The 27799-nt window shown below is 44.3% G+C and overlaps 1 protein-coding gene across 3 annotated transcripts in view; it reads right to left on the bottom strand.

Annotated features, from left to right (window-relative positions):
- The window catches only part of gak (cyclin G associated kinase), a 132645-nt gene extending 105898 nt beyond the window's left edge, over positions 1 to 26747 (bottom strand). For 2 of the 3 annotated variants that reach the window (XM_078214129.1, XM_078214130.1), the window contains exons 1-3: positions 26439 to 26747; positions 6163 to 6224; positions 3941 to 4000 (exon numbers count right to left, since the gene is read on the bottom strand). In XM_078214129.1, coding sequence (XP_078070255.1) covers positions 3941 to 4000; positions 6163 to 6224; positions 26439 to 26577 — 261 coding nt within the window. In that variant the 5' untranslated portion in view covers positions 26578 to 26747. Of the gene's footprint in view, positions 1 to 1144; positions 1280 to 3940; positions 4001 to 6162; positions 6225 to 26438 lie in introns of those variants that run through there. The other variant, XM_078214132.1, reaches the window with a different exon arrangement.
- Positions 26748 to 27799: the final 1052 nt, after the last annotated feature.

The raw sequence follows: 27799 nt of genomic DNA, 5'->3' as shown, positions 1-27799 counted from the left end.
ATGGCAGAAGACAGAAACCCACTTGCTATTGCTCTAATTGGTTACACAGCACCTGCACTTGTTTTATACCAGTTTTAATGTTCCAACATTAAGAAATACACTCATGAAATTCAATAATTAAGCTCCTGTCAACAAGATTGGCACAGAAACTGGTGCAGCTTCCCCTCAAGAGGGATCCAAGAAATTCCGGGCCAAAGTTCTACCTCACCTATAACCTAAGGAGTTAAATGATTCTCTGCACCTCCTCCCCTCCCTCTCCATTATTTCCAAACATCTCCTAGTGGCAACACAAGGGATGATACATGGGAAGTTTAACACATCACCAGTTAAACACATAGCACTCTCTGTTTCAGTGAACGATAGTCCGTCCATCCAGTTTCTACCAGTAGGTTTTGTATGATGAACACAGGAAGCCAAGCTTAATGCCCATGTATAAAGTAAATTACAGAATTTAAAAGCATGGAATAGGCGTGGGGTTAGGCTATCATCACAACTTTAGAAATTGATTTTTGGCTGGTTAGATGCAGGCGCAGCATGGAATTTTCATATGGACTGCCTCACAACAGTCTAGGAATGCTCTGTACATTATCTCACAGCATAGATGAAGCGGTACTGTACAAAAACAAAGTTAATCTTTTACTTTGAGTGATAGTAGCCAAAATTAGACATTTCAAACAGGCAGGGAACTCATTGTACTTTAATCTTACTTCATATATACAATGCTTGAATGGACACAGACTAGTGTTTCAACATTAACCAGTCACTGTTTGGGGCAGTTACAGTATTAATTACAAAACACTCCTACAAGCCAATAATGAAACAAAACAAAACATGCCACATTCAATTACAATGTGCTATTTTATAAACTGAATAGCAGTCAGTTTGCTTCAATAGTTGCAGCGCTAATCCTTATTCTACTCACAGACTGTTAGATCCAGAGATAAATGCCTCTATTCATAATGGTTCTGTTACAAAAACAAGCTTTTCCTACTACATGTAGCCAAAGCACTGTAACAAAAATGCTATTTAAGAAGTATTGAAGTTCAACAATAACTTCACAAAGTTTCTAGATTGACATTCAATTTTCAAAACAACGCTACATGCTAATGCTATCCATTTTAATACAAGAGAAAAAAATCCTCACCAGACATTGTGCAATATTAAAGAAAGTTCCTCCACTTGGTGCTGTAAACTGGTTTATGAATTCAGATTGTAGGTAGGTTTTCACAAAATGGCTGTTATACAACGTAATCATGTACCACATGAAAGCAAGTCTAAACTTCACGATTTATAAATATAAAGTGCAATTGAGAACTAACTGAGCAGGAAATCTAATGTCCCAAGTTAAACACTAAGCTATGTTCCAAGGAGTATTTATACAGTTTCCCAACCATAAATTACACAAGGTTGATACATCACAGAACAAAGCATGCAACCTCTACTGCAGTTTGACGCAATCATCACACAGCACCTTTACTACTCTAAAACATGACCATTTAGTGCTCTCCTGGCAAGCTTCCCAATAGGCGGTATTTTATCTGTGGCACGTTGTTTCCAATGACACAATGGGAAGTGGGCATCATTTCCGTTCATGTCAGGAGCCAGCTTCCCACAATTCTCATCAAAATGTTAAGTGCTGGCAGCATGTGTGGGAGACATGTGACCATGTGGCCGAGGCAGATAGTCATTTGTGGATCCTGCTGTCAAACTAGGCTGGAGTCTCAAAAGGTTTAGGGTGCTAAAAATTACATAAAATGTTTGAGTCATGAGAACTTCCTGGGAAACAAGCATAAACATGATTGATTCTTTGCTTGTGGCCACTGACGAATTGCAGGTTCAAAGAGTGAAAGTCCCTGTGGTGCACAAGTATCACAGGTTAGTCCCAAAGAGCTCCAAGAGCATGAGTGCAGTCAATCACACCTAGAGCTTAAGGGGGAAACAAGCAATGTCTCCAAAACCCAATGCCCTTGCTGCCTGCCACTTGTCCTCATCAGTGAAGTAATTGATGAATTCATCTACATGTTGGAAAAGGCCATTGGTCACTTCTTTTATGTACCTGTGCACTGTAGTCTGCGAAATACTACAGATGTTGCCCGTGGAACCTTGGGAAACACTGGTGGCAAAAGAACTGAGCATCACAGTCACCTTGAGGGCCACTGGCATGGGATATATGGCAAATTCACGTGGCTGCAGGTATAGCCGAAATTCCTTGACATACTCTTGTACACAGGGATAAGGTATGGAGGGGATAAGGCATTGAGGGGAAAACCAGTGAGAAATAACGTTTTCGAAGTTAAAGGTAGAGTTAAACAATGAAGGTGGTTTCCCCCCATATCCAAGGAAAGGGCACAACATTGGCAGAAATCAGATAAGACATATTTTAAATTATTTTAACAAAACAAAGGCTGTTGTTCCACAAACATGGGGCATTTCAGGGATTTCGCCTTAAATAAGCAATAGAACATAGAACATTACAGCACAGTACAGGCCCTTCGGCCCTCGATGTTGCGCCGACCAGTGGAACCAATCTAAAGCCCCTCTAATCTACACGATTCCAATATCATCCATAAGTTTATCCAATAACCATTTGAATGCTCTTAATGTTGACGAGTCCACTACTGCTGCAGGCAAGGCATTCCACGCCATTACTACTCTCTGAGTAAAGAACCTACCTCTAACATCTGTCCTATATCTCTCACCCCTCAATTTAAAGCTATGTCCCCTCGTGCCAGCCATCACCATCCGAGGAAAAAGGCTCTCACTATCCACCCTATCTAATCCTCTGATCATCTTGTATGCCTCTATTAAGTCACCTCTTAACCTTCTTCTCTCTAACGAAAACAACCTCAAGCCCCTTGGCCTTTCCTCATACGATTTTCCCACCATACCAGGCAACATCCTGGTAAATCTCCTCTGCACCCTTTCCAATACTTCCACATCTTTCCTATAATACGGCGACCAGAACTGTACACAATACTCCAAATGCGGCCGCACCAGAGTTTTGTACAGTTGCAGCATGACCTCCTGGCTCCGAAACTCAATCCCTCTCCCAATAAAAGCTAACACACCGTACGCCTTCTCAACAACCCTATCAACCTGGGTGCCAACTTTCAGGGATCTATGCACATGGACACCCAGATCCCTCTGTTCATCCACACTACCAAGTATCTTACCATTAGCCCAGTACCCTGTATTCCTGTTACTCCTTCCAAAGTGAATCACCTCACACTTTTCCGCATTAAACTCCATTTGCCACCTCTCAGCCCAGCTCTGCAGCTTATCTATGTCCCTCTGTAACCTGCCACTTCCCTCCGCACTGTCTACAACTCCACCGACTTTAGTGTCATTGCGCAAATTTACTAATCCATCCTTCCACGCCCTCATCCAGGTCATTAATAAAAATGACAAACAGCAGTGGCCCCAAAACAGATCCTTGCGGTACACCACTAGTAACTGAACTCCAGGATGAATATTTCCCATCAACCACCACCCTCTGTTTTCTTACAGCTAGCCAATTCCTGATCCAAACTACTAAATCACCCTCAATCCCATGTGTCTGTATTTTCTGCAAAAGCTTACCATGGGGAACCTTATCAAACGCTTTGCTGAAATCCATATACACCACATCAACCGCTTTACCCTCATCCACCTCTTTGGTCACCTTCTCAAAGAACTCAATAAGGTTTGTGAGGCACGACCTACCCTTCACAAAACCGTGCGGACTATCCCTAATCAAATTATTCCTTTCTAGGTGATTATAAATCCTCTCTCTTATAATCCTTTCCAATACTTTGCCCACAACAGAAGTAAGGCTCATCGGTCTGTAATTACCAGGGTTGTCCCTACTCCCCTTCTTGAACAAGGGGACAACATTTGCTATCCTCCAGTCTTCAATCAATATGTTAGAACCAATCGGATTTCAAATAACTGTAAAGGATACCATAAAGCAAACTTCCTGAATGATTGCTTTGCTTTTTTCTTCCTCATTTGATAGAAGTCTCTGTAACACAAAATAAAAATCATGCAAATTTTCAATAATTAAGCAAATTATGTTTGACTTTCTAATTGTTTAAACACATCAGATGCCACAGACTTCCTATGGACAAAACTCAACTTACACCAATTACACAAGTAATCTGGTCAGCAAAATAGCCGATCTGCTAAATTGTTGAATGTGATTTGTCTCACTTTATTAAATTGACAAATTGCAATTATATAGCACTTTTAATGTCGGGAGATGCCCCTTGGCACTTCACGCACGGGAGCATAATCAGATATAAATCAACACCAAGCAGTTAGGAAGAGTGACTAAAAGCTTAGTCAGTGAAGCTCTCTTATAGGAGGAAAAAGAGGCTTGAGCTCCTGCTGTGAGTGGTTGGCTTTCAAAAGGAAAGGCCTTGCTTGACCAACCTCTTTGAATTAGTTGAGAGCTAACAAAGTGAATAGACAAGAGTGATGCCATAAATGTAATGTATCAAGATTTCCAAAGACCTTTGATAGGGTACCATGTAGCAGACTAATAATTGTTAAAGTATGCGGAGTCAAGGTTGCAATAGGCAGAATGGACAGCTGGCTGGCTACAAAACAGAAAGCAGAGAATAGGGTAATACATAACTATTCAGACTGCCAAAATGATGGAAAATTGGGTCCCAGAAGGATTGTGTGGCATCTCTGTTCCGTTGTTCACAAATTATATTCATTTAGATTTTGGAATCCAAAATACAATTTCTAAATTTACAGTAATAAAACAAAAATTGCTGGGAATACTCAGCAGGTCAAGCAGCATCTGTGGAGAGAAAAACTGAGTTAATAGTTTAGGTCAGTGATCATTGATCTAAATTTACAGCCAACATCACATTGAAAGCGATGGTCAAAGCAGGAGAGAGGGCTGCACCAACGTACAGGACAACATTAATAAACTTGCAGAATGGGCAGTAAATTGGCTAATGAATTTAAACATGGGTAAATGTCAAACATTACATTTCGGTGAAAAAAATAAGGTGGTCCCATATTATTTGGAAAATAAGAATCTAAATGAGGTGGAGATGCAAAGGAGTCAGGGAGTACAAATACACCACTGAAGGTCAACAAGACCTTAACCAAAGCAAACCAAACACTAAGGGTTATTGCTAGAGATAGGGAACTGAAAGGTAGTGCAGTGCAGTTATGCTGTATCAAACTTTAGTTAGACCACACTCAAAGTATTGAATATAGTATTGGTTGTCACACTATAAAAAGGAAATAATGCAAAAACTTTTAAAGAGATTTTACCAGAATTGCCAGTTATACCATCTAGAAAGTATGAATAAATGGTCTCTTTTCTCTTGAAAACAGAAGGCTGAGAGGTAACCTAGAGATTTTTGAAATTAAAAAAAGGTATTGTTAGTGTAAACACAGAGTGTTTCACTTGTGGGGAAGAACAAAACAAGAGGCCATCTGCATAGTCACCAAAAAATCAATTTGTAAATTCAGAAGCAATTTACCCAGAGAGTGGCGAGAATGTGGAATACGTTACCACAGGGAGTGGCTGAAACAAACATTATAGATGTATTTAGGAGGAAGCTAGATAAGCATACGAGGGAGAAGGAAATAGTGGGTGATACTGATAAAGTTCGATGAAGAAGGATGAGAGGAGGCAATAATAGAGCATAAATGCTGGCATGGATCAGATGGGCCAAATGGTCTGGTTTCTGTGCTGTCAATTTTATATGTTTTATGTAATTTAATTCAAGACTCCCCACTGAAATACTTGATCATGCTTAGTTGCAAACACTATTTTATTCACACTCAATTGTGACATTATGTTCACATTGAGCTGTAAATTAAGATCTGTCATTCAAACACCAATCCTGTCCTTAACTAACCACATGCAGAGACCAACACCATGTGGGGTCTTCCTGGTATGTGTAGCTCAAAGTCTACCACAAAACACAACAGTTTTAAACTTGGCCAACAGAAGATACAATTTATTTCATCGAGAAATACACATCCCCTAACTAGCCTTGGTGATGGATACTGCCCAATATGGTACAAAACAACCCTCTGAAGTGCACTTCACCCTAGACAATGACTGCAGAAGTGGTGCAAATACCTCTGACCTGGCACAAAGACTAGAAATGCCTTCAAGGCTGTGATTGAAAATAGTTTCAAAGTATGACTCACCTTTAAGGCGTAATCTCTTCCACTACCAAGATCTTGTGCTTCATAAACAAATGCAAATCCACCTGTTAAATCAGAAATATATTCGAGTGAGAATTTACCAGCCACATTCAATGGACATTACAGACCTTTCATATGGATGAACAGAGACCCATGGTGTTTAAAAGGGCATATCTTCATGCAGTTGTTCATATCAAGACCAAGTAAATCAATTGAACACGTGATTTCAAAGAGTCATTTGAACCCCAAAATGAGAGTACTATTAAAGTCACATTTTACTCGAAACAGTTGTGAAATGTCTTAAGTTTTGCTAATGAGCTAGATTATCACAGGAAACAGCAATGGTCAAATTGCACAGTTGAACTGATATCTGCTGATGACATTTGATAACTGTGACAGAGGTCTGTATTTTAGCCTGGAGGCAAGCTCTGTGCAGGAGGGAACACCACTGAGAGGTCAGAAAATCTAAAAGAATAAGCATCCCAAAGTGCCCTGCAGTATTTAACTACAGGGCCGCTTTACTCTTCATTTTCCCTTCAGGATCCTATTCCAAGACAACCTGAACAATAGCCGAGAGGTCTTTCAGGTGGGAAGCCTGCTTCACTGGGCCAAAGTCTGCAAGAGCAATTAGCACATTGGGGTAATGTCTGAAAGTATTCCCAATAATCATGCTGGGTGGTGACCTGGGGCAGTGAAGGGGAGGCAGGCAGATCATAGTCGGGAAGGTGTACTGGGAAGCTTGTTGGAACTGGAGGAAACACTCCTATTCCTCCTGGCACACAAGCAATGCTGTAAAGACGCTTACCTCATGGATTCAGTCTTTCTCTCCTCCCTCAATTTGCCGTGTTTCCTGGTAACCAGGAAACCTGGCCACCTTTGTGATTGAACTTAGAATCACCATTAAAATCAAGGCATACAGTCTCATTATGATATTTAAATGACCAACCACTTCCAGCAAGCGTATTGGTCGCCTGACTCTCCTCCAACCTCCATTAAAACTGGATGTGGGCAGGTCTGAGGTGAGTTCTGTTCCTATTAATTCATTTTGCATTTTAACCTCTAACATGACCCCAACCCACCCATTTTTGAAAGTTAACAGTCAGCTTATAAACACTGTAGCTCAGTGGTGGACAACCTGCAGCCCGGGGGGCCATATGCGGCCCATCTGGGTTTTGAGTGCAGCCCACGAAACATCTTGTTGACCGTTGCCCATGCGCAGGCTGCCACAGTCCACTGATTAGCGTCCGGGTAGCTTTTTTTCTACTGGTATGACTGAAGTGATACACACATAATGCAAGGGCAAGTAAAGGGAGGTGCATGTTGGTTGCACACAACATTGGCTATGAGAACCGTGCGCTCCCTCTGCGTCCAAGATCTAAATATTTATTTTGTTCTTACCATTTGAAGCTGATGATAGTTCTGTTAATATATAAATGATTAAGCATATTTTATGACTCGTTATGAAATATTCAGCATGCATTTAATTTGATTCATGGGGTCATGGTTAGTGAACAAGCCTGATTTCAATCTTGCAGCTCACTGAGATGCCCACTCACTGCTGTAGCTAATTAACACAAAAGCTTTCAGCATACATCAGTCGCAATCCAAACTGAGTACAAGTGGTTGTTGCATGAATGTCAAGATGAGATTACAACAAGTTGGTTTACATTTCAACTTATTTTCACTATTAACTTCATTCCTCTTACACCCATTTTCTCCCCCTTCCCTATGTAGCAGTTCTCTATTCAAACAACCAACTGACTGCTCTCAGATTTTCAATAGCATTCCATTGCAGCCAGTGAGATGAATAAGAACAATCTAGGATCATTTACTCACCTACCCTTGCTTCCCACGGAGGGAAATGCACAACCGGTTCAGACAGTCCTGCCATCTAGCAAATCAGAACAGATCTCCATCCGATCACAATGTTAAACCAATGGGTTGATACACTGCCAGAAAAACTACCATTTAACTTTCTGAATATTGTAGTTTCAAATTTCTAACTTACTAAATATATCAGTAATTGGTTTTGAACTCCTCCACACTCATCAACTGAATGGCAGTAGGGAAATCTTATTGACTTTCACGAGGGCTATGCTCAGTTGCATTTAAGAATTGGATCATCATGGGGGAGCAATTAGGGTGGCTTTATGCTTTTGAAGTTATCAAAGTCTATAATATACTAAATGGCCATGTTATGTCCTGCACACCATATTCGGGCATCATCATTCAATTTCACAGAATCATCTGCACATGCCCACCTTGGAGTATTATAAGCTGCGAATGCCCATATCTTTGAGATGTCTAGAATCATAGAATCCTTACAGTGCAGAAGGAGGCCATTGGCCACTGTTTAAGGAAGGCTTTGTCTGCCCTCTTGGGTGGAAGGAAGAGATTTGATAACTGTATTTGAATCAGAAGAGTTCTCCCTGGTCACCTGGCTATAATTTATCCTTCAACCAAAACCACTAAAAACTAGGTTGTTATCTGGTCATTATTACAACGCAATCTGTGTAATCTTGCTCTCTGCATATTGGTTGCTATCGGGCTGTAAAGCTTTTTGGGAGGTTCTGAGATTGTGAAAGCAGCTATATAAATGCACGATCTTTCTTTCACCTATACTTGCAGTATCACTAATGTACTCAAGGAAAATCACTTTGTCCTGACTTTCCTTGGGTCAACCACAGAACATCTATGATTGGCATTTATTTGCTAGTCTTCTTCTAAAACCAAAGTAGTGGCAGATAACAGAGGCAAATGGTGACATAGAACCTTGAAATCATTTTGTGCCTGTTATTTTAAACTAAAGGTCTGGTTGAGGCTGCTCTGTCTCCATGCCAGAACAGCAAAGTTGATTCCACTCCAATCTTCAAGCTTCTGGAAGCCAAAAATACAATAAAGTAGTCAGCATGGATTTCAAAAGGGAAAGCTTTGCTTGACCAACTTCACTGAGGGTGGCACAGTGGTTAGCACTGCTGCCTCACAGTTCCAGGGACACAGGGTCAGTTCCGGCCTTGGGGTGACTGTCTGACTCCGGGTGTTCTGCTTTCCTCCCACAGTCCAAAGATGTGTGGGTTGGGTGGATTGACCATGCTAAATTGTCCCTTAGTGCCCCAAGATGTGTTGGTTAGATGGATGCGCCATGGGAAATGTGGGGGGGTTACGGGGATAGGGCAGAAGAGGGGGCCTGGGTAGGTTACTCTGTCAGAGAGTCGGTGCACATTCTATGATTGAACCTGGAAGAGGATACATCGAGAGTTGGCAATGAAGTAGATGTAATAGATCTAGATTTTCAAAAAGCTTTCAAAAAGATAATAGACTCAGGAATAAAGTCAAAGCACATAGTGTCAGGGAAGAAGTAACAGAATGGATAGTTTGCTGCAAGGACAGAGTAGCAGTGGAAAATAGCTATTCAGAATGGCAAAATGGCATCCAACTAGGATTAATGCTGTTCACAATTCATGCTCATTGAAAGATTTTGGAATTTCTGAATTAGACCAAATTTGGGGTGGGGGAAGTGGGGTGTTGGCAGTGAAAAAACAAACAATACTGAGGAGGGAATCAACAAATTACAAATGTGGCATTAATAAACTTGCAGAATGAGCATTAAATTGGGAAATTAATTTCAATATAGGGAAATGTAGGAAAAATGAGGCCACACCTGACTTTGAAAATAAGAATCTCAGTGGGTAGAAGAACAAAGGGATATTTGGAAGTACAAGCACACAAATCACAAAAAGTAGCAATGCAGGTTTATAAGGCCAGAAAGAAATGGACACCAAGAGGTTCATTTCTAGAGGGATCAAACAGAAAACTACAGTAACGCTAACCTTGTAAAGAACCTTGGTTCAGCCACAGTTGAAATACTGTGTACAAAATTAGTTGCCATATTTATATAAAGGATATAAAAGCACTTAGAGGGGGTACAAAATTATTTACTTAGGTGATACCAGAACTTCCAGCTTACACGTGTCTTCCCTTGAAAAAGGAGTCTTTAAAATTATGAAAGGTTTTCCCAGAGTAGACAAAGAGACCATTTCCACCTGTTGGGAAAAGCAAAACTACTGTCCATCAGGATAGTCACCAAGAAATCAAATAGAGAATTCAGAAAAAACTTCTTGACCCTAAATAGTGAGAATGTGGAACTTGCCATCACATGGAGTTGTTGAAGTGTACAGAATGGATGCATTTAAGGGGAAGCTAAACAAATCCATGAGGGAAAAGGGAATAGAGGATTATGATAATAGACTTCGATAAGGAAAGATAGAAGGCAGCTCAAAAGCACATGAACACCGACATGGATAGGTTGGGCTGAACAGCCTGTTTCTCTGTATATTCTATGAAAGGTAAATGCACTGGCACAATGAATGGTTGAGGAAAATGATAAAGATAAAGATGTTAATTGTCCCTAGTGTCAGGGGATTAGCAGGGTAAGTATGTGGGGTTATGGGAATTGGGCCTGGGTGGGATTGTGGTCGGTGCAGACTCGATGGGCTGAATGGCCTCCTTCTGCACTGTAGTGATTCTATGATTAATTTATGGGGAAGCTAGTTAAGCTTAAGAAGAGAATTACGGTTTTGTTGGACAGAGTTAGATGAGGAAGGATGGGAGGAGGCTCAAGTAGAGATAAGCCAGTTTTGTTAAAATGGATAAACACCTTTCTTGAATCATTGTGCAAGGGAATTCCATGACATTGCCTCGCCATGTTCAAATATTTCACTCAAATTGCTTCTTTTTTTTAACCTTTATTCTTTTCATGGGATGTGGATGTCGCTGGCAAAGCATTTTATGCCCATCCCTCATTGCCCTTGAACTAAGTGGCTTGCTAGTGGCCATTTCAGGGCAGTTGAGAGTTAACCACATTGCTGTAGGTCTGGAGTCACATGTCAGCGAGATCAAATAAAGATGGCAGATTTCCTTCGAGAGAACATGAGTGAATCAGGTGGGATTTTCCAACAATGGATGATAATTTCATGGTCACCAATTCTGAAATTGGCATTATATTCCAGATTTATTAAACTAATTCAAATGCCACCAGCTGTCATGGTGGAATTTGGACTCATGTTCCAAAGCATTTGCTTTTGGATTAAGCCTTTGGATTACTAATTACCACTATGCAACCGTCTCCACCTCTGTTGTACTATTACAGATCTGTAGAAATTCAAACAAAGAACAATACAGCACAGGAAACAGGCCCTTCAGCCATCCAAGCCTGTGCCGCTCATTGGTCCAACTAGACCATTCGTTTGTATCCCTCCATTCCCAGACTGCTCATGTGCCTATCTAGGTAAGTCTTAAACGATGCCAGCGTGTCTGCCTCCACCACCCTACTTGGCAGCGCATTCCAGGCCCCCACAACTCTCTGTGTAAAATACGTCCCTCTGATATCTGAGTTATACCTCGCCCCTCTCACCTTGAGTCCATGACCCCTCGTGATCGTCACCTCCGACCTGGGGAAAAGCTTCCCACTGTTCACCCTATCTATATCCTTCATAATTTTGTACACCTCTATTAGGTCTCCCCTCATTCTCCGTCTTTCCAGAGAGAACAAGCCCAGTTTACCTAATCTCTCCTCATAGCTAAGACCCTCTATACCAGGCAACATCCTGGTAAACCTTCTCTGCACTCTCTCTAAAGCCCCCACATCCTTCTGGTAGTGCGGCAACCAGAACTGGATGCAGTACTCCAAATGTGGTCTAACCAGCGTTCTATACAGCTGCAACATCAGACTCCAGCTTTTATACTCTATACCCCGTCCTATAAAGGCAAGCATACCATATGCCTTCTTCACCACCTTCTCCACCTGTGCTGCCACCTTCAAGGATTTGTGGACTTGCACACCTAGGTCCCTCTGTGTTTCTATACTCTTGATGGCTTTGCCATTTATTGTATAACTCCCCCCCCTACATTAGTTCTTCTAAAATGCATCACTTCGCATTTATCTGGATTAAATTCCATCTGCCATTTCTCCGCCCAATTTTCCAGCCTATCTATAGCCTGCTGTATTGTCCGACAATGTTCATCGCTATCCGCAAGTCCAGCCATCTTCGTGTTATCCGCAAACTTGCTGATAACACCAGTTACACCTTCTTCCAAATCATTTATATATATCACAAATAGCAGAGGTCCCAGTACAGAGCCCTGCGGAACACCATTGGTCACAGACCTCCAGCTGGAAAAAGACCCTTCGACTGTTACCCTCTGTCTCCTGTGGCCAAGCCAGTTTTCTACCCATCTAGCCACCTCTCCTTGTATCCCATGAACTTTAACCTTCTTAACCAACCTGCCATGAGGGACTTTGTCAAATGCCTTACTGAAATCCATATAGACGACATCCACGGCCCTTCCTTCGTCAACCGTTTTTGTCTCTTCCTCAAAAAACTCCACCAAATTTGTAAGGCACGACCTCCCTCTTACAAAACCATGCTGTCTGTCACTAATGAGATTGTTCCATTCTAAATGCGCATACATCCTGTCTCTAAGAATCCTCTACCACGGATGTCAAGCTCACTGGCTTATAATTACTCGGGTTATCCCTGCTACCCTTCTTAAATAACGGTACCACATTCGCTATCCTCCAATCCTCAGGGACCTCAGCTAAACCACACTCTAAATTTTCTTATAAAAGCGGGGATAATGCAATTTTTCTCAAAAGCCATGGCAGTGAGTTGATATAGCTGCAGAACTGCCAAACGGGTGGCTATGGATCCAGTTTCTAATTCTTCCCTTTTGCACGCTGTCCTTGTATCAGGACTGGATTTTCCTCGCAGACAGATAGCGGTTTCTGTTTTACCCAAGGCTACAATCAGCAAGTAGCTGCTTACCAATCTATACCAGTTTAAAAGTAAACTTCCGCAAAATCTTGTTTTTCCACAGAGAAACAGTGAAAAGGTGAGGAAGAAAATAGATTTTTTTTAATGAGAAGAAATTGAGTTTTGTTTAAAAAGGATATCTGGCCACATTCATGAATCTCATAAAATTAAGGTGAAAAGTCAAAACCTCAAAAACTGCCACGGTTGTACATTAGATTGTGCCAGGGAGTGGCAGGGCACTGAGTTGCACTGATAGTGCCCCACATCATCTTCTCAGGCAGTCCCTTGAGACCTAGGATGACTTTCTTCCACTCAGCGGTTGTGGGTTCTGAGATGACTAACAAGTCCAATGCTGAATCTGCACACTCTGCCACAGGTAGAGGTGGGTGGGTGGGATGCTCCGATTTTTAAAAATTCATTCGTGGGACACGGACGTCTCTGGCTGGCCAGCACTTATTGCCCATCCCTTGTTGCAGTTGAGTCGAGCACATTGCTGTGGGTCTAGAGTCACAAGTAGGCCAGACCAGGTAAGGATAGCAACTTCCTTCCCTAAAGGACATTTTTGGACCAGATCAGATTTTCTGACAATGGTTTCATGGTTATCAGTAGATTCTTAATTCCAGATATTTTTTATTGAATTCAAAGTCCACCATCTGTCGTGGCGGGATTCGAACCCGGGTCTCCAGAACATTAGCTGAGTTTCTGGATTAATATTCTAACGATAATACCACTAGGCTTTCGCTCCTTCCATGGTTTGTGCTCAGCCTCCTCCTGGGCGTATTGGAGACATTCAAAATGGTTGGCACCTTTGCAAATTCTTCTCCTCCAGTTTGGACAATCTCAAGCAAGAGATTCCCACAGATTAGTGGGATGTTTCATTTTGTCAGGGAGGCTTTGAGGACACCACTGGAATGTTTCCTCTGCCATCTTGGTTACTGCTTGCCTTGGCAAAGCTTGGAGTAGAGAGCTTGTTTTGGGAGTCTTGTGCCGCGTGTACAGATGATGCAGTCCACCCAAAGTAGCTGATTAACCATAACCAGTGCCTCAATACTGGGATGGTGGCCTGAGGGTGGACACTGATATTGGAGCACCTTTCTTGCCATTGAATTTGCAGGTTTTTGCAGAGTTATCACTCTGGTTTTAGAAATAATGTTGTCCAATGTCTTCAGATGAATAGAAAGCAGGTTAGCAGATAGGAAGCAAAGAGTTGGCATAAATGGGTCTTTTTCTGATTGGCAGTCAGTGATTAGTGGAGTTCCACAGGGATCTGTGCTCGGACCCCAACTATTCACATTATATATTAATGATTTGGAAGAGAGAACTGAATGTATTATCTCCAAATTTGTAGATGATACAAAGTTGGGTGAAAGGGTGAGCTGTGATGAGGATGCAGAGATGCTTCAGCATGATATGGACAGGCAGAGTGTGTGGGCATCTGCATAGCAGATACAGTATAATGTGGATGTGGGAGGGGAAGCGGGGTATCAGGATATAGAATTTGATGATCGGCCATGATCAAAATGAATGGCAGAGCAGGCTCAAAGGGCCGAATGGCCTACTCCTGCTTTTAGTTTTTCTGTTTCTATGGTTCGTTATGGCTGTTGATAGTCCAGGGGCAGGCAGTGTTGTGTAGCAGAAACAGGCTGGTAGACCTCAACTGCAACACGTGGAATTTCAAGACTATTGAAAGGAACATCAGAATGTGTGTGTGTGTGTGTGTGTGAGCGAGTGGCCAATATGGTGGAAGATGACGGTCGAGCGCTGGCTGGAGTGAGCAGAGTCCTGGTCAGTGTGTGTGTGTTAGTCAATATGTATTAGTGGATGTGAGTGTTAATGAATGGGTGTTAGGCCAAAGACCTAGCAGCACCAAACATGGGCTCACACCGACAGGAGCAGGGAGAGCTGGGAAGAAGCTGGTCAGAGCAGAGAACTAGGGCTGGGAGAAACGGTGTGAGCTAGATGTGCAGGAGAGCCAGGGAGATCGCAGGGGAAGCAAGGAAAAGCAGGTATAGTACCCCACATAATATTACAATCATAGCTATCTTATTAAAAATAAACAAAACAGGGACATCTTCCCAAGGCTATTTAGCTAGAATCCCCAAATTCCAGTCAATTGGTAAGTAACCTCAATAAAAAAAACAGCAAAGTGGGATGTCTGAAAGTACTTGGGGATGAGAGCAAAACACAAATAAAAATGTGCAAAACAAGTCTACAAACATTGACAGGTCCATTAATGTTGTAAATGTTATTGTTTAAATATTGTTTTCAAGAAGATTGGACTTGGTGAGAATGAGAACATTAGAAATAGGAGTAGGCTATTCAGCCCCTCAAGTCTGCTCCACCATTTAACATCATGTTAGATCAGATTTTGATCTCAACTCCATTTTCCCATCTGTTCCTCATAACCCTTATAGTTTAAGAATCTATCTCAAATCTTGAATATATTCAATGACACAACCTCCACAGATCACAGGGGTAGAAAATTCCAAAGATTCATGACTCTCTAGGAGAAGAAATTCCTCCTAAGCTCCATCTTAAATGAGCAGACTCATATACTGAAAGTACGCTCTCCTGTGAAAGGAAACATCCTCCAAGTATCAACCCTTTCAAGCTACCTCAGAATCTTAAATGTTTCACAAAGAACAGCTCTCATTCTTCTAAACTCCAAGGAGTATAGGCCCAACTTGCGCAACTTTCCTCATAAGACAATCCCTTTATGTCAAGAGTCAACCTAGTGAACCTTTTCTGAACTGCCCCCAATGCAAATAAGAAGACCAAAACCATACACAGTACTGTTGGCACATCCTCACTAATACCCTATATGGTAGTAGCAAAATTTCCCTACTTTTATACTCCATCTTCCTTGCAACAAAGGCCAACATTCCATTTTCCTTCATAATTACGTGCTGAACCTGCATGCTCACTATTCATATTTCATGTTCAAGGACATCCACATCCCTCTGTCTCGCAGCATTCTGTCATATCACTCCATTTAAATACTTTCCTTTTCTATCCTTCCTACCAAAATACCTTGTAATTTCTCACATTATATTCCATCCACCAATTTTTGCCCACTCAAATAACTTTGCACATCTCTTTGCAAACTCTATGTCCTCGCCTCAACGTGCTTTCTTATCTATCTTTGTATTGTCAGCAAATCTGCCGACAAAACACTCAATCACTTCATTCAAGTTTTACTGGAATTGTATAGGGCAATGGTGAGGCCACACCTGTAGAATTGTGTGCAGTTTTGGTGTCCTTATCTGAGGAAGGATTTTCTTGCTATAAAGACGGTACAGTGAAGGTTTACCAGACTGATTCCTAGCATGACGGGGCTGTCATATGAGGAGAGACCAAGTTGGTTAGGATTATATTCATTGGAGTTTAGAAGAGTGAGAGGGGATCTCATAGAAACTTAAAGTTCTAATAGGATTAGACAGAGTAGATTCAGTAAGAATGTTCCCGATGGTGGAGGAGTCCAGAGCTAGGGGGTCATAGTTTGAGGATAAGGGGTAAACCTTTTAGAACTGAGGTGAGGAAAAATTTCTTCACCCAGCGAGTGGATGAATGAATGAATCTTTCTCCACTGCATTCTCACGCAGTGCATTCCAGATGATAACCATTCACTGCACAAGAACAGATTTTTCCTCATGTCACCTTTGGTCCTTTTGCCAATCATTTAATATCTGTGTCCTCTGGTCTCCATCCTATCACCAATGCAAAGTTTTTCTGTCCATCTTAGGCAAAATGGCGGTAAATTAAAAACTAGGATAAAGGTTAAGGTCAAAGACAAGAACACACACAAGGTTTTTCCAGTAACACCAATAGAAGCAAATAATTGAGCTTTTCTATCAGTTTCAGAGCAGACATAACAGAGATTTGTTTTCTCGAGGGGAGAGGGGGGGAAAAGCAGGAAGGAGGGGCAGAGAGCGGGGGGGAGAGCGGGCGGGAGGAGGGAGAGAGGGCGGGAGGGGGAGAGCGGGCGGGGAGGGGGGGAGAGCGGGCGGGGAGGTGGGGAGAGCGGGCGGGGAGGTGGGGAGAGCGGGCGGGGAGGTGGGGAGAGCGGGCGGGGAGGTGGGGAGAGGGGGTGGGGAGGGGGGAGAGGGGGCGAGGGAGGGGGAGAGGGGGCGAGGGAGGGGGAGAGGGGGCGAGGGAGGGGGAGAGGGGGCGAGGGGGGGAGAGGGGGCGAGGGAGGGGGCGAGGGAGGGGGAGAGGGGGCGAGGGAGGGGGAGAGGGGGCGAGGGAGGGGGAGAGGGCGCGAGGGAGGGGGAGAGGGCGCGAGGGAGGGGGAGAGGGCGCGAGGGAGGGGGAGAGGGCGCGAGGGAGGGGGAGAGGGCGCGAGGGAGGGGGAGAGGGCGCGAGGGAGGGGGAGAGGGCGCGAGGGAGGGGGAGAGGGCGCGAGGGAGGGGGAGAGGGCGCGAGGGAGGGGGAGAGGGCGCGAGGGAGGGGGAGAGGGCGCGAGGGAGGGGGAGAGGGCGCGAGGGAGGGGGAGAGGGCGCGAGGGAGGGGGGAGGGCGCGAGGGAGGGGGAGAGGGCGCGAGGGAGGGGGAGAGGGCGCGAGGGAGGGGGAGAGGGCGCGAGGGAGGGGGAGAGGGCGCGAGGGAGGGGGAGAGGGCGCGAGGGAGGGGGAGAGGGGGCGAGGGAGGGGGAGAACGTGAGAGAGAGAGCGGAATCAGAGGAGCAGTGAGATGGTAATTAAGGGGCTGCATGGACCAGAATCCCTCTCCTTAATAACTGGAAGTCAACCTCGTTATTTTCAAATCCAAGATGATTGCATTTGTAGCCGATAACAATTTTAAACAATGAACATGCACACTCGCATAATGGAAACAGAGCCCGATTCCTTTCAAAGTAGTAAAGGTCTCACCTCAACTGTTCACTTAAACATCTGTTTTTAATTATTTAGCACCTTAAACGTAATAAAACACCCGAAAGGCAGTCAACAGGAGCATAACGGGGAAAAATTGGACCTGAAGCCACATGAAGGGATATTAGATCAAAGAGCTAAAAGGAAAGAGAGGTATCGGAGGGGAATTCCACAGCTAAATGGGTTCTCAGATGAAAACACACAACCAATGATAGAATGGTTGAAAACAGAGGATAATCGAGAGGCCAGAATTCGAGGAGCGCAGAATTCGCAGAGCGTCGTGGGGCTGGACAAAATTACAAATATAGATAGGGATGGGGCGAGCCATGGAGAGATTTGAAAACAGGGATGAGAATTTTACAATCAAGATGCTGCTTAACCAGGAGCCAATATAGGTCAGCAAGTGCTGGGCTGATGGGTAAATGGGACTTGGTGAAAGAGAACACAAGCAGCAGAGTTTTCAATGAGATCACATTGACCAAAGTCATGGTCAGGGAGGGGGATTCCAGGGAATTCCAGCATTACAATCGTCAAATCAAAATAGTTCAGCAGCAGACAAGCTGAGGCGGGGTAAAATCAGGTATTACGACAGAGGTGGAAATAGGTAGTTTTAGCAAGTTAGTTTTAGTTTATTTATTAATGTCACAAGTAGGCTTACATTAGCACTGCAATGAAGTTACTGTGAAAATCTGCAAGCCGCCACACTCCAGTGCCTTTGCGGGTACACTGAGGGAGAATTTGGAATAGCCAATGCATCAAACCAGCCCACTTTTCAGACTGTGGGAGCACCCGGAGAAAACCCACGCAGACACGGGAGAACATGCAAACTCCACGCACACAGTGACCCAAGCCGGGAATCGAACCCGGGTCCCAAGTGCTGTGAGGCAGCACTGCAAACCACTGTACCGAGCATAGTTCATGGCAGGGTCCAAAGACAATACCTTTCCAACATTTTGTTGGAGGGAATTGCTGTTGACCTAAAAGTGGGTGTTGGAAAAGCAGTCTGACAATTTAATGATGGTGGAGAAATCAAGAGAAGTGGTTGCGAGGTACATCTGTGTGTCATCAGCATACATGCAGAAACTGATGCTGCTGATGATCTTGTTGGGGGGAAGATTGCAGATAAGAAATAGGAGGGTGGCCAAGGGTAGATCATTCGGCACACCAGAGCTAATGGTGCAGGAACAGGAAGAGAAGCCAATATCCAGGCGGCATGGTGGCACACTAGTTACCAATGCTGTCTCACAGCACCAGGGGCCCGGATTCAATTGTGGCCTTGGGTGAACGTGTGGAGTTGGCACGTTCTCCCCATGTCTGCATGCGTTTCCTCAGGCTGCTTCAATTTCCTCCCACAGTTCAAAGATGTGCAAATTAGGTGGATTGACCACCCTAAATTACCCTTTAGTGTCCAAAAATGTGTATATTCGGGGGATTAACGGTGTAAATATGTGGGGTGTGCCTGGGTGGGATCCGCTGTTGGAGAGTAGGTGTAGGTGCGATGGGCCGAATGGCTTCCTTCTACACTGTAGGTGTTCTATGATTCTAGTGATTTGCTAGCTATGGTTATGTCGAACATCATGGAACCAAATGAGTGCTGCCATAGAGATAGTTCAGACAGGGACCGTGGCATCCTTTAAGAAAAATTTGGAAAGCAGAGTAAGATACAGGACCATTAGGAAAGTACAGAAGAGGGATTAATTTTGGATTTCTCTTGCAAAGAGCCAGCACAGGCTCTGTGACCTGATTGGCCTCCTTATGCACTATATGGTTCTATGATACATTCAGTACTAGAACCTAAAAGCTGCAAATTGGTTTTTAAAAGTATGCATTTGGTACAGGTGATATAAAAGCTGAATAAATCTGGAATGTTTGAAGTAAAAAGCAGACCATAAGTTACTGATGGCCATCCATTCCACACACTGAAACAAGATGTACTTAAATTGTCCTGTACCTTTCAATTTTTAACTGTTAAAATCGGCTTGAAGCAGCTGCACAGTATTACTCAGAGATGACCTTTGAGCACTGTGTATTTTTTAAAAAGATCTCAAAGCCAAGCTACATATAAAACTACAGGCATATCAAAAACAAATACGTAACAAAGAAACTGTCACCTTGGCATTCTAATATATCAACCATTATCACACCACAGCAACAGGTTTCCTGGTCCAGAGACATTTTGTTTCCCAGGTTCACCTGGCTACAGCCTTCATTAAAGAAAATGTACCAATCTTTGACAGGGTGTTATTCTGTTAATCTTCTGTTCTTTGCCATTTGATTTACTGCAATGAAAAGGCACAATCTAATTGTTGACCATTCAACCAACAATAGATTTTCTAAAAGGTTGTTTGTATCACCAAAATGATTGCTCTCAATGCCAAGTTCCTGGAGACATGATCGCACCTAACCTCAAATGTTTGGGTTAGAGAAAAATAAATCAAGTTCGAGATCCCACTCCTGGGTGTTTTTCAGCAGCCCCTGCTGAAGTCTCCTCACAAAATGAAATCCATACATTTGGGTCCACGATGAATGCAGTTTTTATATGCTCTGCTCAGCATGTGGAAGTCAGGCTTTGTGTGACTTTTCCTTTCTCCTCTTCCCTCACCAATCTAATAATTAATTATCAAGACTCATGCACAAACATTAGCCCAAGACACCATAGGGTATGATCAGCATCAATGAAATTCTACCCTCCACAGGGAATCAATGCCTTCAGGAGAGGAGGGTATTCAGCGAAGATGTTTATGTCTCAATAGTTGATCCTGAAGTCAGCTCTCTCACCTCAAATTCTATTATCCTCTTCCCTCAAAGCTTCAATAATCTTACATTGCTATTCTTCAAATTCATTCTGCAACAAATTAATTAAGCTCCAGTCACAAAAACTAGCAAAGGCACTTGCACCCTGCGTATCGAGTCCTCGCGTAGCGATGATCAAACAGAGGCCCAAACGGCCCATGAATTACTCTGGTGATTTATATTTTTACCCATCAATATTCTACCATAGGCTCACTGGAGGACACATTGTAAAAAAGAGACTGTTTTGTTGCACAATGTCAAATCTAATATAATCACAAGGCCCAAAACATAAGGCAGAACAGGAAATATCCACAGTATATCGGAAGCAGCATAGATCATTCAACCTCTCGAGTCTGATTCTCATTTAAGAGCCCATCAACAGTCGGAAAACTAAAATGTCAAATTATATTACATTAACAATGAACTTCAGTTTCTAAATCACAATTCACTTCATGATAATCGAAAGCTTAACAAACTTCCTTTGCTCAAATTCAAGTGATTTATTAATGTTCATTTTGATTAATGATATCTATTTTAAAATCAATTGCATCCTCTTTCCCTCCATGTTACTGAAAGGAATATTTTTAGATTTAGACAACCAAGTGGCAGAAATGTTTTGAGATTTGTTCATTCGAATACAGTGGTACAATTTTAAAATACAATATTCTTAATCCACCCGGCCACCACACTCATGCCAAAATCTTCAGCATGCAGTCCAGCACTATGTTTTGCCTTTCAGTGCAATCTCGCATTATAATGTAAACGTTGGTCTAACCAAAATCAAGTTGCTAATGTTCCTCTGCCTTCATCAAGGTTCTTCAGTCAACTCCATAATCAAAGCTCAATTCTTCAGGCAAAGTAATACATTCAAAAAATAGTCCTATATTCAAATAGGACTACCTCAGAGTAAACTGTCACTCAGTTGGTAGCACTCTTGCCCCTGAGACTCATTCAAGGACTCGAGCACAAAAATCAAGACTGATGCCCAAATGCTGCAATAAGGGAGTGCCGCACCATCAGAGCTGTCATCTTTCAGACGAGAAATTAAACCGAGGCCCTGTTTTCCCCCAAAGGTGGTAGAGAAAGATCCCCTGGCACTATTTTGAAGAAGAGAAGTGGAGTTGTCCCCAGCATCTTGGCCAATAAAATTCACAGAAAACAGATGATCTGATCATTACCACATTGCTGCTTGTGGGAGTTTGCTGGGCGCAAATTGATTGCCCCATTTCCTGCATGACATGACTACATTTCAAATTGGCTGTAAAACACTTTGGGACATCCAGTGGTCACAAAAAGCATGAAACAAATGCATGCCTTTCTTTTCTCTTTCAGCTTAGTTCCTTGGTATAACAACATTCCCTTGTAAGCATGCTTTTCCCCTGACACAATTGGACCTGATCACCTAAAGCAATTCAACTTTCTAAATATTTGCAATTACATACATTATGAAAAGTAAACCAAAGCTATTTGTACTCCTTACCTTGAAATGAGTGTCATTGCCTTCATTTTTAAAATAAGTTGGTTGAATAATTAGTTGTGATAACTATAGTGAGAAGTTATAACTAAACACAGCAGGGAAAGGGGGCGGGAGATCAGTTACTGAAACAACGTCAGAGGATGACTGAATGCTGAGTTGAAACTTAATCAGTTTTGGTTAGGCAATATATAAAATCTTGATTACACCAAAGGCTTTTACTGATCGAGCTTATATCTTCCAATAATCAGCACGGGTGGCTTAGAGGAAAACAAATCTTCTCACCTGCACAAAAAGAAATAGACAGCAAAACAAAGTCGGTGGTACAGTGGTTAGCACTGCTGCCTCACAGTGCCAGGGACCCACGTTCAATTCTCGGCTTCGGTCACTCTCTGTGCGGAGTCTGCACGTTCTCTGCACATTCTCTCCGTGTCTGCGCAGGTTTCCTCCGGGTGCTCCGGTTTCCTCCCACAGTCCAAAAGACGTGCTGGTTAGGTGCATTGGCCATGCTAAATTCTCCCTCAGTGTACCCAAACAGGCCAGAGTGTGGCAACTAAGGGATTTTTCACAGTAACTTCATTGCACTGTTAATGTAAGCCTACTTGTGACTAATAAATTAAAATTAAAATCTGGATTGCAATTTTCCATAACTGCTTTGGTTTTTAAGGAATAGCACTGTTGACAAGTGTCATACAAGTTTTTTTTTAAACCCAGAAGCCTCTCTGTACATCTCCACAGAAGCAGGAAGGGCAGTGACTACTTTGTATTAATATGCATCCTTTGGCCTATATACAATTTAGTTAATACATACAGGCTCAGGTTTCACGATCTGCACTCACCACTGACCTCAAAGAAAGCTACCCACAAAGAAATAGTGATCTTTGTGGCATGGATTTCCCTTTTCATGATGTTAATTTAAATCTGGCGCCAAGACAAGGGAATCCCCAGGTGCCCATCAAGCAGGATAAGCAGCGAATCACACTGAAGCAATCACGAAATAAAATTAACTGAATATCCTTCAACTTTAATTAAATTTTCGAGCACTAAATAAGTCACTTACACATGGGATTAAGGTAGAACCTGAATATCAAACCTTGCTAAAAAAAAATTTCATCGTATGGATTTTTTCTTAGGAAATAAAGAAATCTGACATTTCCTAATTGTGAAATTATTTTTTTCAGGTCCAGCGAGGCGATTCAACAGTAATTACGGACTTTCATTTCCTCACCCTACAGTATAAAAATCTCCCACTTTCTATGCCTTTTAGCCTCGACAAAGGGTCATCTGGACTGGAAACGTCAACTCTTTTCTCTCTTTACAGATGCTGCCAGACCTGTTGAGATTTTTCAGCATTTTCTCTTTTGGTTTCAGATTCCAGCATCCGCAGTCATTTGCTTTTATGTAATTATGGACTTGTTATGCTGTTGAAAACCCATTTACACCATATTCAACAAAAAAATATTTTACAAGAGTTCTTACACCAAGGCTAACAGCATAAAAGGGCAGGTTTCCATCTGTTCAGCAATTTCAAATTGATTGCAAATTGACTTCCATATCACACCCTATAGCGAAGCTTTAAATTACTGACAGCAGCTTCAGGATTTCTCTGCTTAAACACTCCAGAAGTTGCCGTCTGTTTAAGATGTGCAATAATGACAAAGACCGATAGTTACTACAGCAAAACACACCCAGTGTCTATCTACTAAATGTAGGAGCAACCAGCAAAATACAAAACCCAGGCAACTTAATGTAAATCAATATATAATATTTTAAACAGGTGATGTCGCCGATGTAAAGAAGTAAGCCACATGAACCAAAAGGGAACCACATGCAATCTCAGCCTAGTTGTGCTAAGCTAGTTGACTTAATATGGGGCAACAGTGGGAATGTTTGCCAAGGCTCCTCCTGTTCACTCCCTGTAAATCCTGTTGAAAATGTCCATTTGGGAACATGAGGTGAGCAAAGCTTCTATGCAGCCACCTGAGTGAGGTACCGAATGTCAACTGGCATCCAGGGGATCATACATCAGGAATGAGCGAATGACCTCGGGAGTGAACAAGTAAAGAAAGAGCGGGGGAAAACTGAAGAGGAACAAGGAAATGTTGGTTCCCAAATACAGCACAATGTTATTCAGGTTGCAAACACATCACAATATTGAAAAAACATCACTGCATCGCTTCTACAACATTACCACAGTGCCAACATAAACTACTCAATTCTTCACCCTCAAAAAGGTAACAAAATATTTTCTTAAAGACAGCTGACTGATCATGTTGATCAGACACTATAAACTACAAAAAAACCTACAAAACCTGTACAAAAAAGCAGGTATAAATGATCATGATGCAATTACAGGAACTGACTGCTTGTCACAATTTCCACAAAAGAGATGGGATAGTGGAAACCAAAGTTTATGCAAGAGGTTGGAAAGAAAACCTGAAACAGACCCCAAGACAAACTGAGCATATGGGAAGAAGATTGGGAGTGGGGTTTATGAACATTCAAAAGAAGACTGCAAGGCCCCTCAAGATATTCGGGGTTGAATATAATTCCTTCAGTTACATTGACTGTATCCATTTACAACCCAGCCAGCGGGGACTTTCTCCATGTCCTCCTTGGAATCGCACTGTTGCCCACCATCTACCCACCGTGCCACAAAGGGCCACAATCATACAGAATATCCCAACCCAGGCAGGAATTGACACGGAATAATCCCACCTCAGGGGATTACACTAATATTAAATATCCCCCACCCCAGGTGATCACTAATACTGAACATTCCCCAACCCGGGGAGTCACTGACACTGAACATCCCCCAACCCGGGGAGTCACTGACACTGAACATCCCCACCCATGGGGTCAGTGGCACGGATGTCCCCACCCCAGGGGGTCAGTGACACTGATCCCCCATCCGGGGGGTCAGTGACACTGATCCCCCATTCGGGGGGTCAGTGACACTGATCCCCCATCCGGGGGGTCAGTGACACTGATCCCCCACCCCAGGGGGGTCACTGACACTGATCCACCCACCCGAGGGGAGTCACTGACACTGATCCCCCCACCCTAGGGGAGTCACGGACACTGAACCCCCACCCCAGGGGGGTCACTGACACTGATCCCTCACCCCAGGGGCGTCACTGACACTGATCCCTCACCCCAGGGGGGTCACTAACACTGAGCCCTCACCCCAGGGGGGTCACTGACACTGATCCCTCACCCTAGGGGGGTCACTGACACTGATCCCCACACCCCAGGGGAGTCATTGACACTGATCCACCCACCCTAGGGGAGTCACTGACACTGATCCCCCACCCCAGGGGGGTCACTGACACTGATCCCCCACCCCAGGGGTTCACTGACACTATTCCCCCTACCCTAGGGGAGTCACTGACACTGATCCCCCCATCCTAGGGAAGTCACTGATACTGATCCCCCACCCCAGGGGGTCACTGACACTGAACCCCCACCCCAGGGGGAGGGGGTCACTGACACTGATTCCCCCACCCCTGGGGGGGGGACTGACACTGATCCCCCACCCCTGGGGGGGTGACTGACACTGATCCCCCACCCCGGGGGGGGGGGGGTCACTGACACTGAACCCCCACCACTGGGGGGGGGGTGACTGACACTGATCCCCCACCCCAGGGGGGTCACTGACACTGATCCCCCACCCCAGGGGGAGTCACTGTCACTGACCCCCACACCCTAGGGGAGTCACTGACACTGATCCCCCACCCCAGGGGGGTCACTGACACTGATCCCCCACCCCAGGGGTTCACTGACACTATTCCCCCTACCCTAGGGGAGTCACTGACACTGATCCCCCCATCCTAGGGAAGTCACTGATACTGATCCCCCACCCCAGGGGGTCACTGACACTGAACCCCCACCCCAGGGGGGGGGGGGGGGTCACTGACACTGATTCCCCCACCCCTGGGGGGGGGACTGACACTGATCCCCCACCCCTGGGGGGATGACTGACACTGATCCCCCACCCCGGGGGGGGGGGGGGGGGGGGTCACTGACACTGAACCCCCACCACTGGGGGGGGTGACTGACACTGATCCCCCACCCCAGGGGGGGTCACTGACACTGATCCCCCACCCCAGGGGGAGTCACTGTCACTGACCCCCACACCCTAGGGGAGTCATTGACACTGATCCACCCACCTTAGGGGGGACACTGACACTGATCCCCCACCCTGGGGAGCCGGGCCTCTCGGCCGCTCCAGGTGCCGCAGCTCCAGCTCACGGCTCCGGGCTCTAGGCCGCGGCGCCTCCTGTGCCGGTGCCGGCTTTTCCTGCCGGGTCGCTGCGTGGCCGCGCTTACTCACCCTCGGCGATGACCCGCTTGATCCGCAGCTTCACGTCGCCCAGCTCCACCGTCTGCCCCACGAAGTCGTTGTGATCGCGGCCGGCGGCCAGGCCCGGGGAGCCGGCCAGGAAGTCGAAGGCCGACTGGAAGATGGACATTGCGGCGGCGCAGCGGGGAGAGGCCCGGGGGGCCGGAAACCCGGGGCGAGCGGCGGCGACGGCGGGGCCGCGGAGAGGGGAGCGAGAGGAACCGGGAACCGACTGACTGACTCGGCTCCACTAACCCGCCGGGATCCCGATCAGGCCGAGCCGCTTCCGCAACCAGCACCGGCAGAGAGGAGGAGCCAGAGAGAATGTGACAGTGAAATAGAGAGAGAGAGGGAATGTGAGAGAGAAATAGAGAGAGAGGGAATGTGAGAGAGAAATAGAGAGAGAGGGAATGTGAGAGAGAAATAGAGAGAGGGAATGTGACAGTGAAATAGAGAGAGAGAGGGAATGTGAGAGAGAAATAGAGAGAGAGGGAATGTGAGAGAGAAATAGAGAGAGAGGGAATGTGAGAGAGAAATAGAGAGAGAGGGAATGTGAGAGAGAAATAGAGAGAGAGAGGGAATGTGACAGTGAAATAGAGAGAGAGAGGGAATGTGAGAGAGAAATAGAGAGAGAGGGAATGTGACGGGGAAATAGAGAGAGAGAGGGAATGTGAGAGAGAAATAGAGAGAGAGAGAGAATGTGACAGTGAGATAGAGAGAGAGAGAGAATGTGAGAGAGAAATAGAGAGGGAGGGAATGTGAGAGAGAAATAGAGAGAGAGAGAGAATGTGAGAGAAATAGAGAGAGAGAGAGAATGTGACAGTGAAATAGAGAGAGAGGGAATGTGAGAGAGAAATAGAGAGAGAGAGAGAATGTGACAGTGAAATAGAGAGAGAGGGAATGTGAGAGAGAAGTAGAGATGTGACAGTGAAATAGAGAGAGAGGGAATGTGAGAGAGAAATAGAGAGAGGGAATGTGAGAGAGAAATAGAGAGAGAGAGGGAATGTGACAGTGAAATAGAGAGAGAGAGGGAATGTGAGAGAGAAATAGAGAGAGAGGGAATGCGACGGGGAAATAGAGAGAGAGAGGGAATGTGAGAGAGAAATAGAGAGAGAGAGAGAGAATGTGACAGTGAGATAGAGAGAGAGAGAATGTGAGAGAGAAATAGAGAGGGAGGGAATGTGAGAGAGAAATAGAGAGAGAGAGAGAATGTGAGAGAAATAGAGAGAGAGAGAGAATGTGACAGTGAAATAGAGAGAGAGGGAATGTGAGAGAGAAATAGAGAGAGAGAGAGAATGTGACAGTGAAATAGAGAGAGAGGGAATGTGAGAGAGAAGTAGAGAGAGGGAATG

The sequence above is a fragment of the Mustelus asterias genome, chromosome 6 (assembly GCF_964213995.1).
Source record: "Mustelus asterias chromosome 6, sMusAst1.hap1.1, whole genome shotgun sequence".
In the NCBI taxonomy this organism is placed as follows: Eukaryota; Metazoa; Chordata; class Chondrichthyes; order Carcharhiniformes; family Triakidae; genus Mustelus; species Mustelus asterias.
This window is presented reverse-complemented; position numbering and strand designations above follow the sequence as displayed.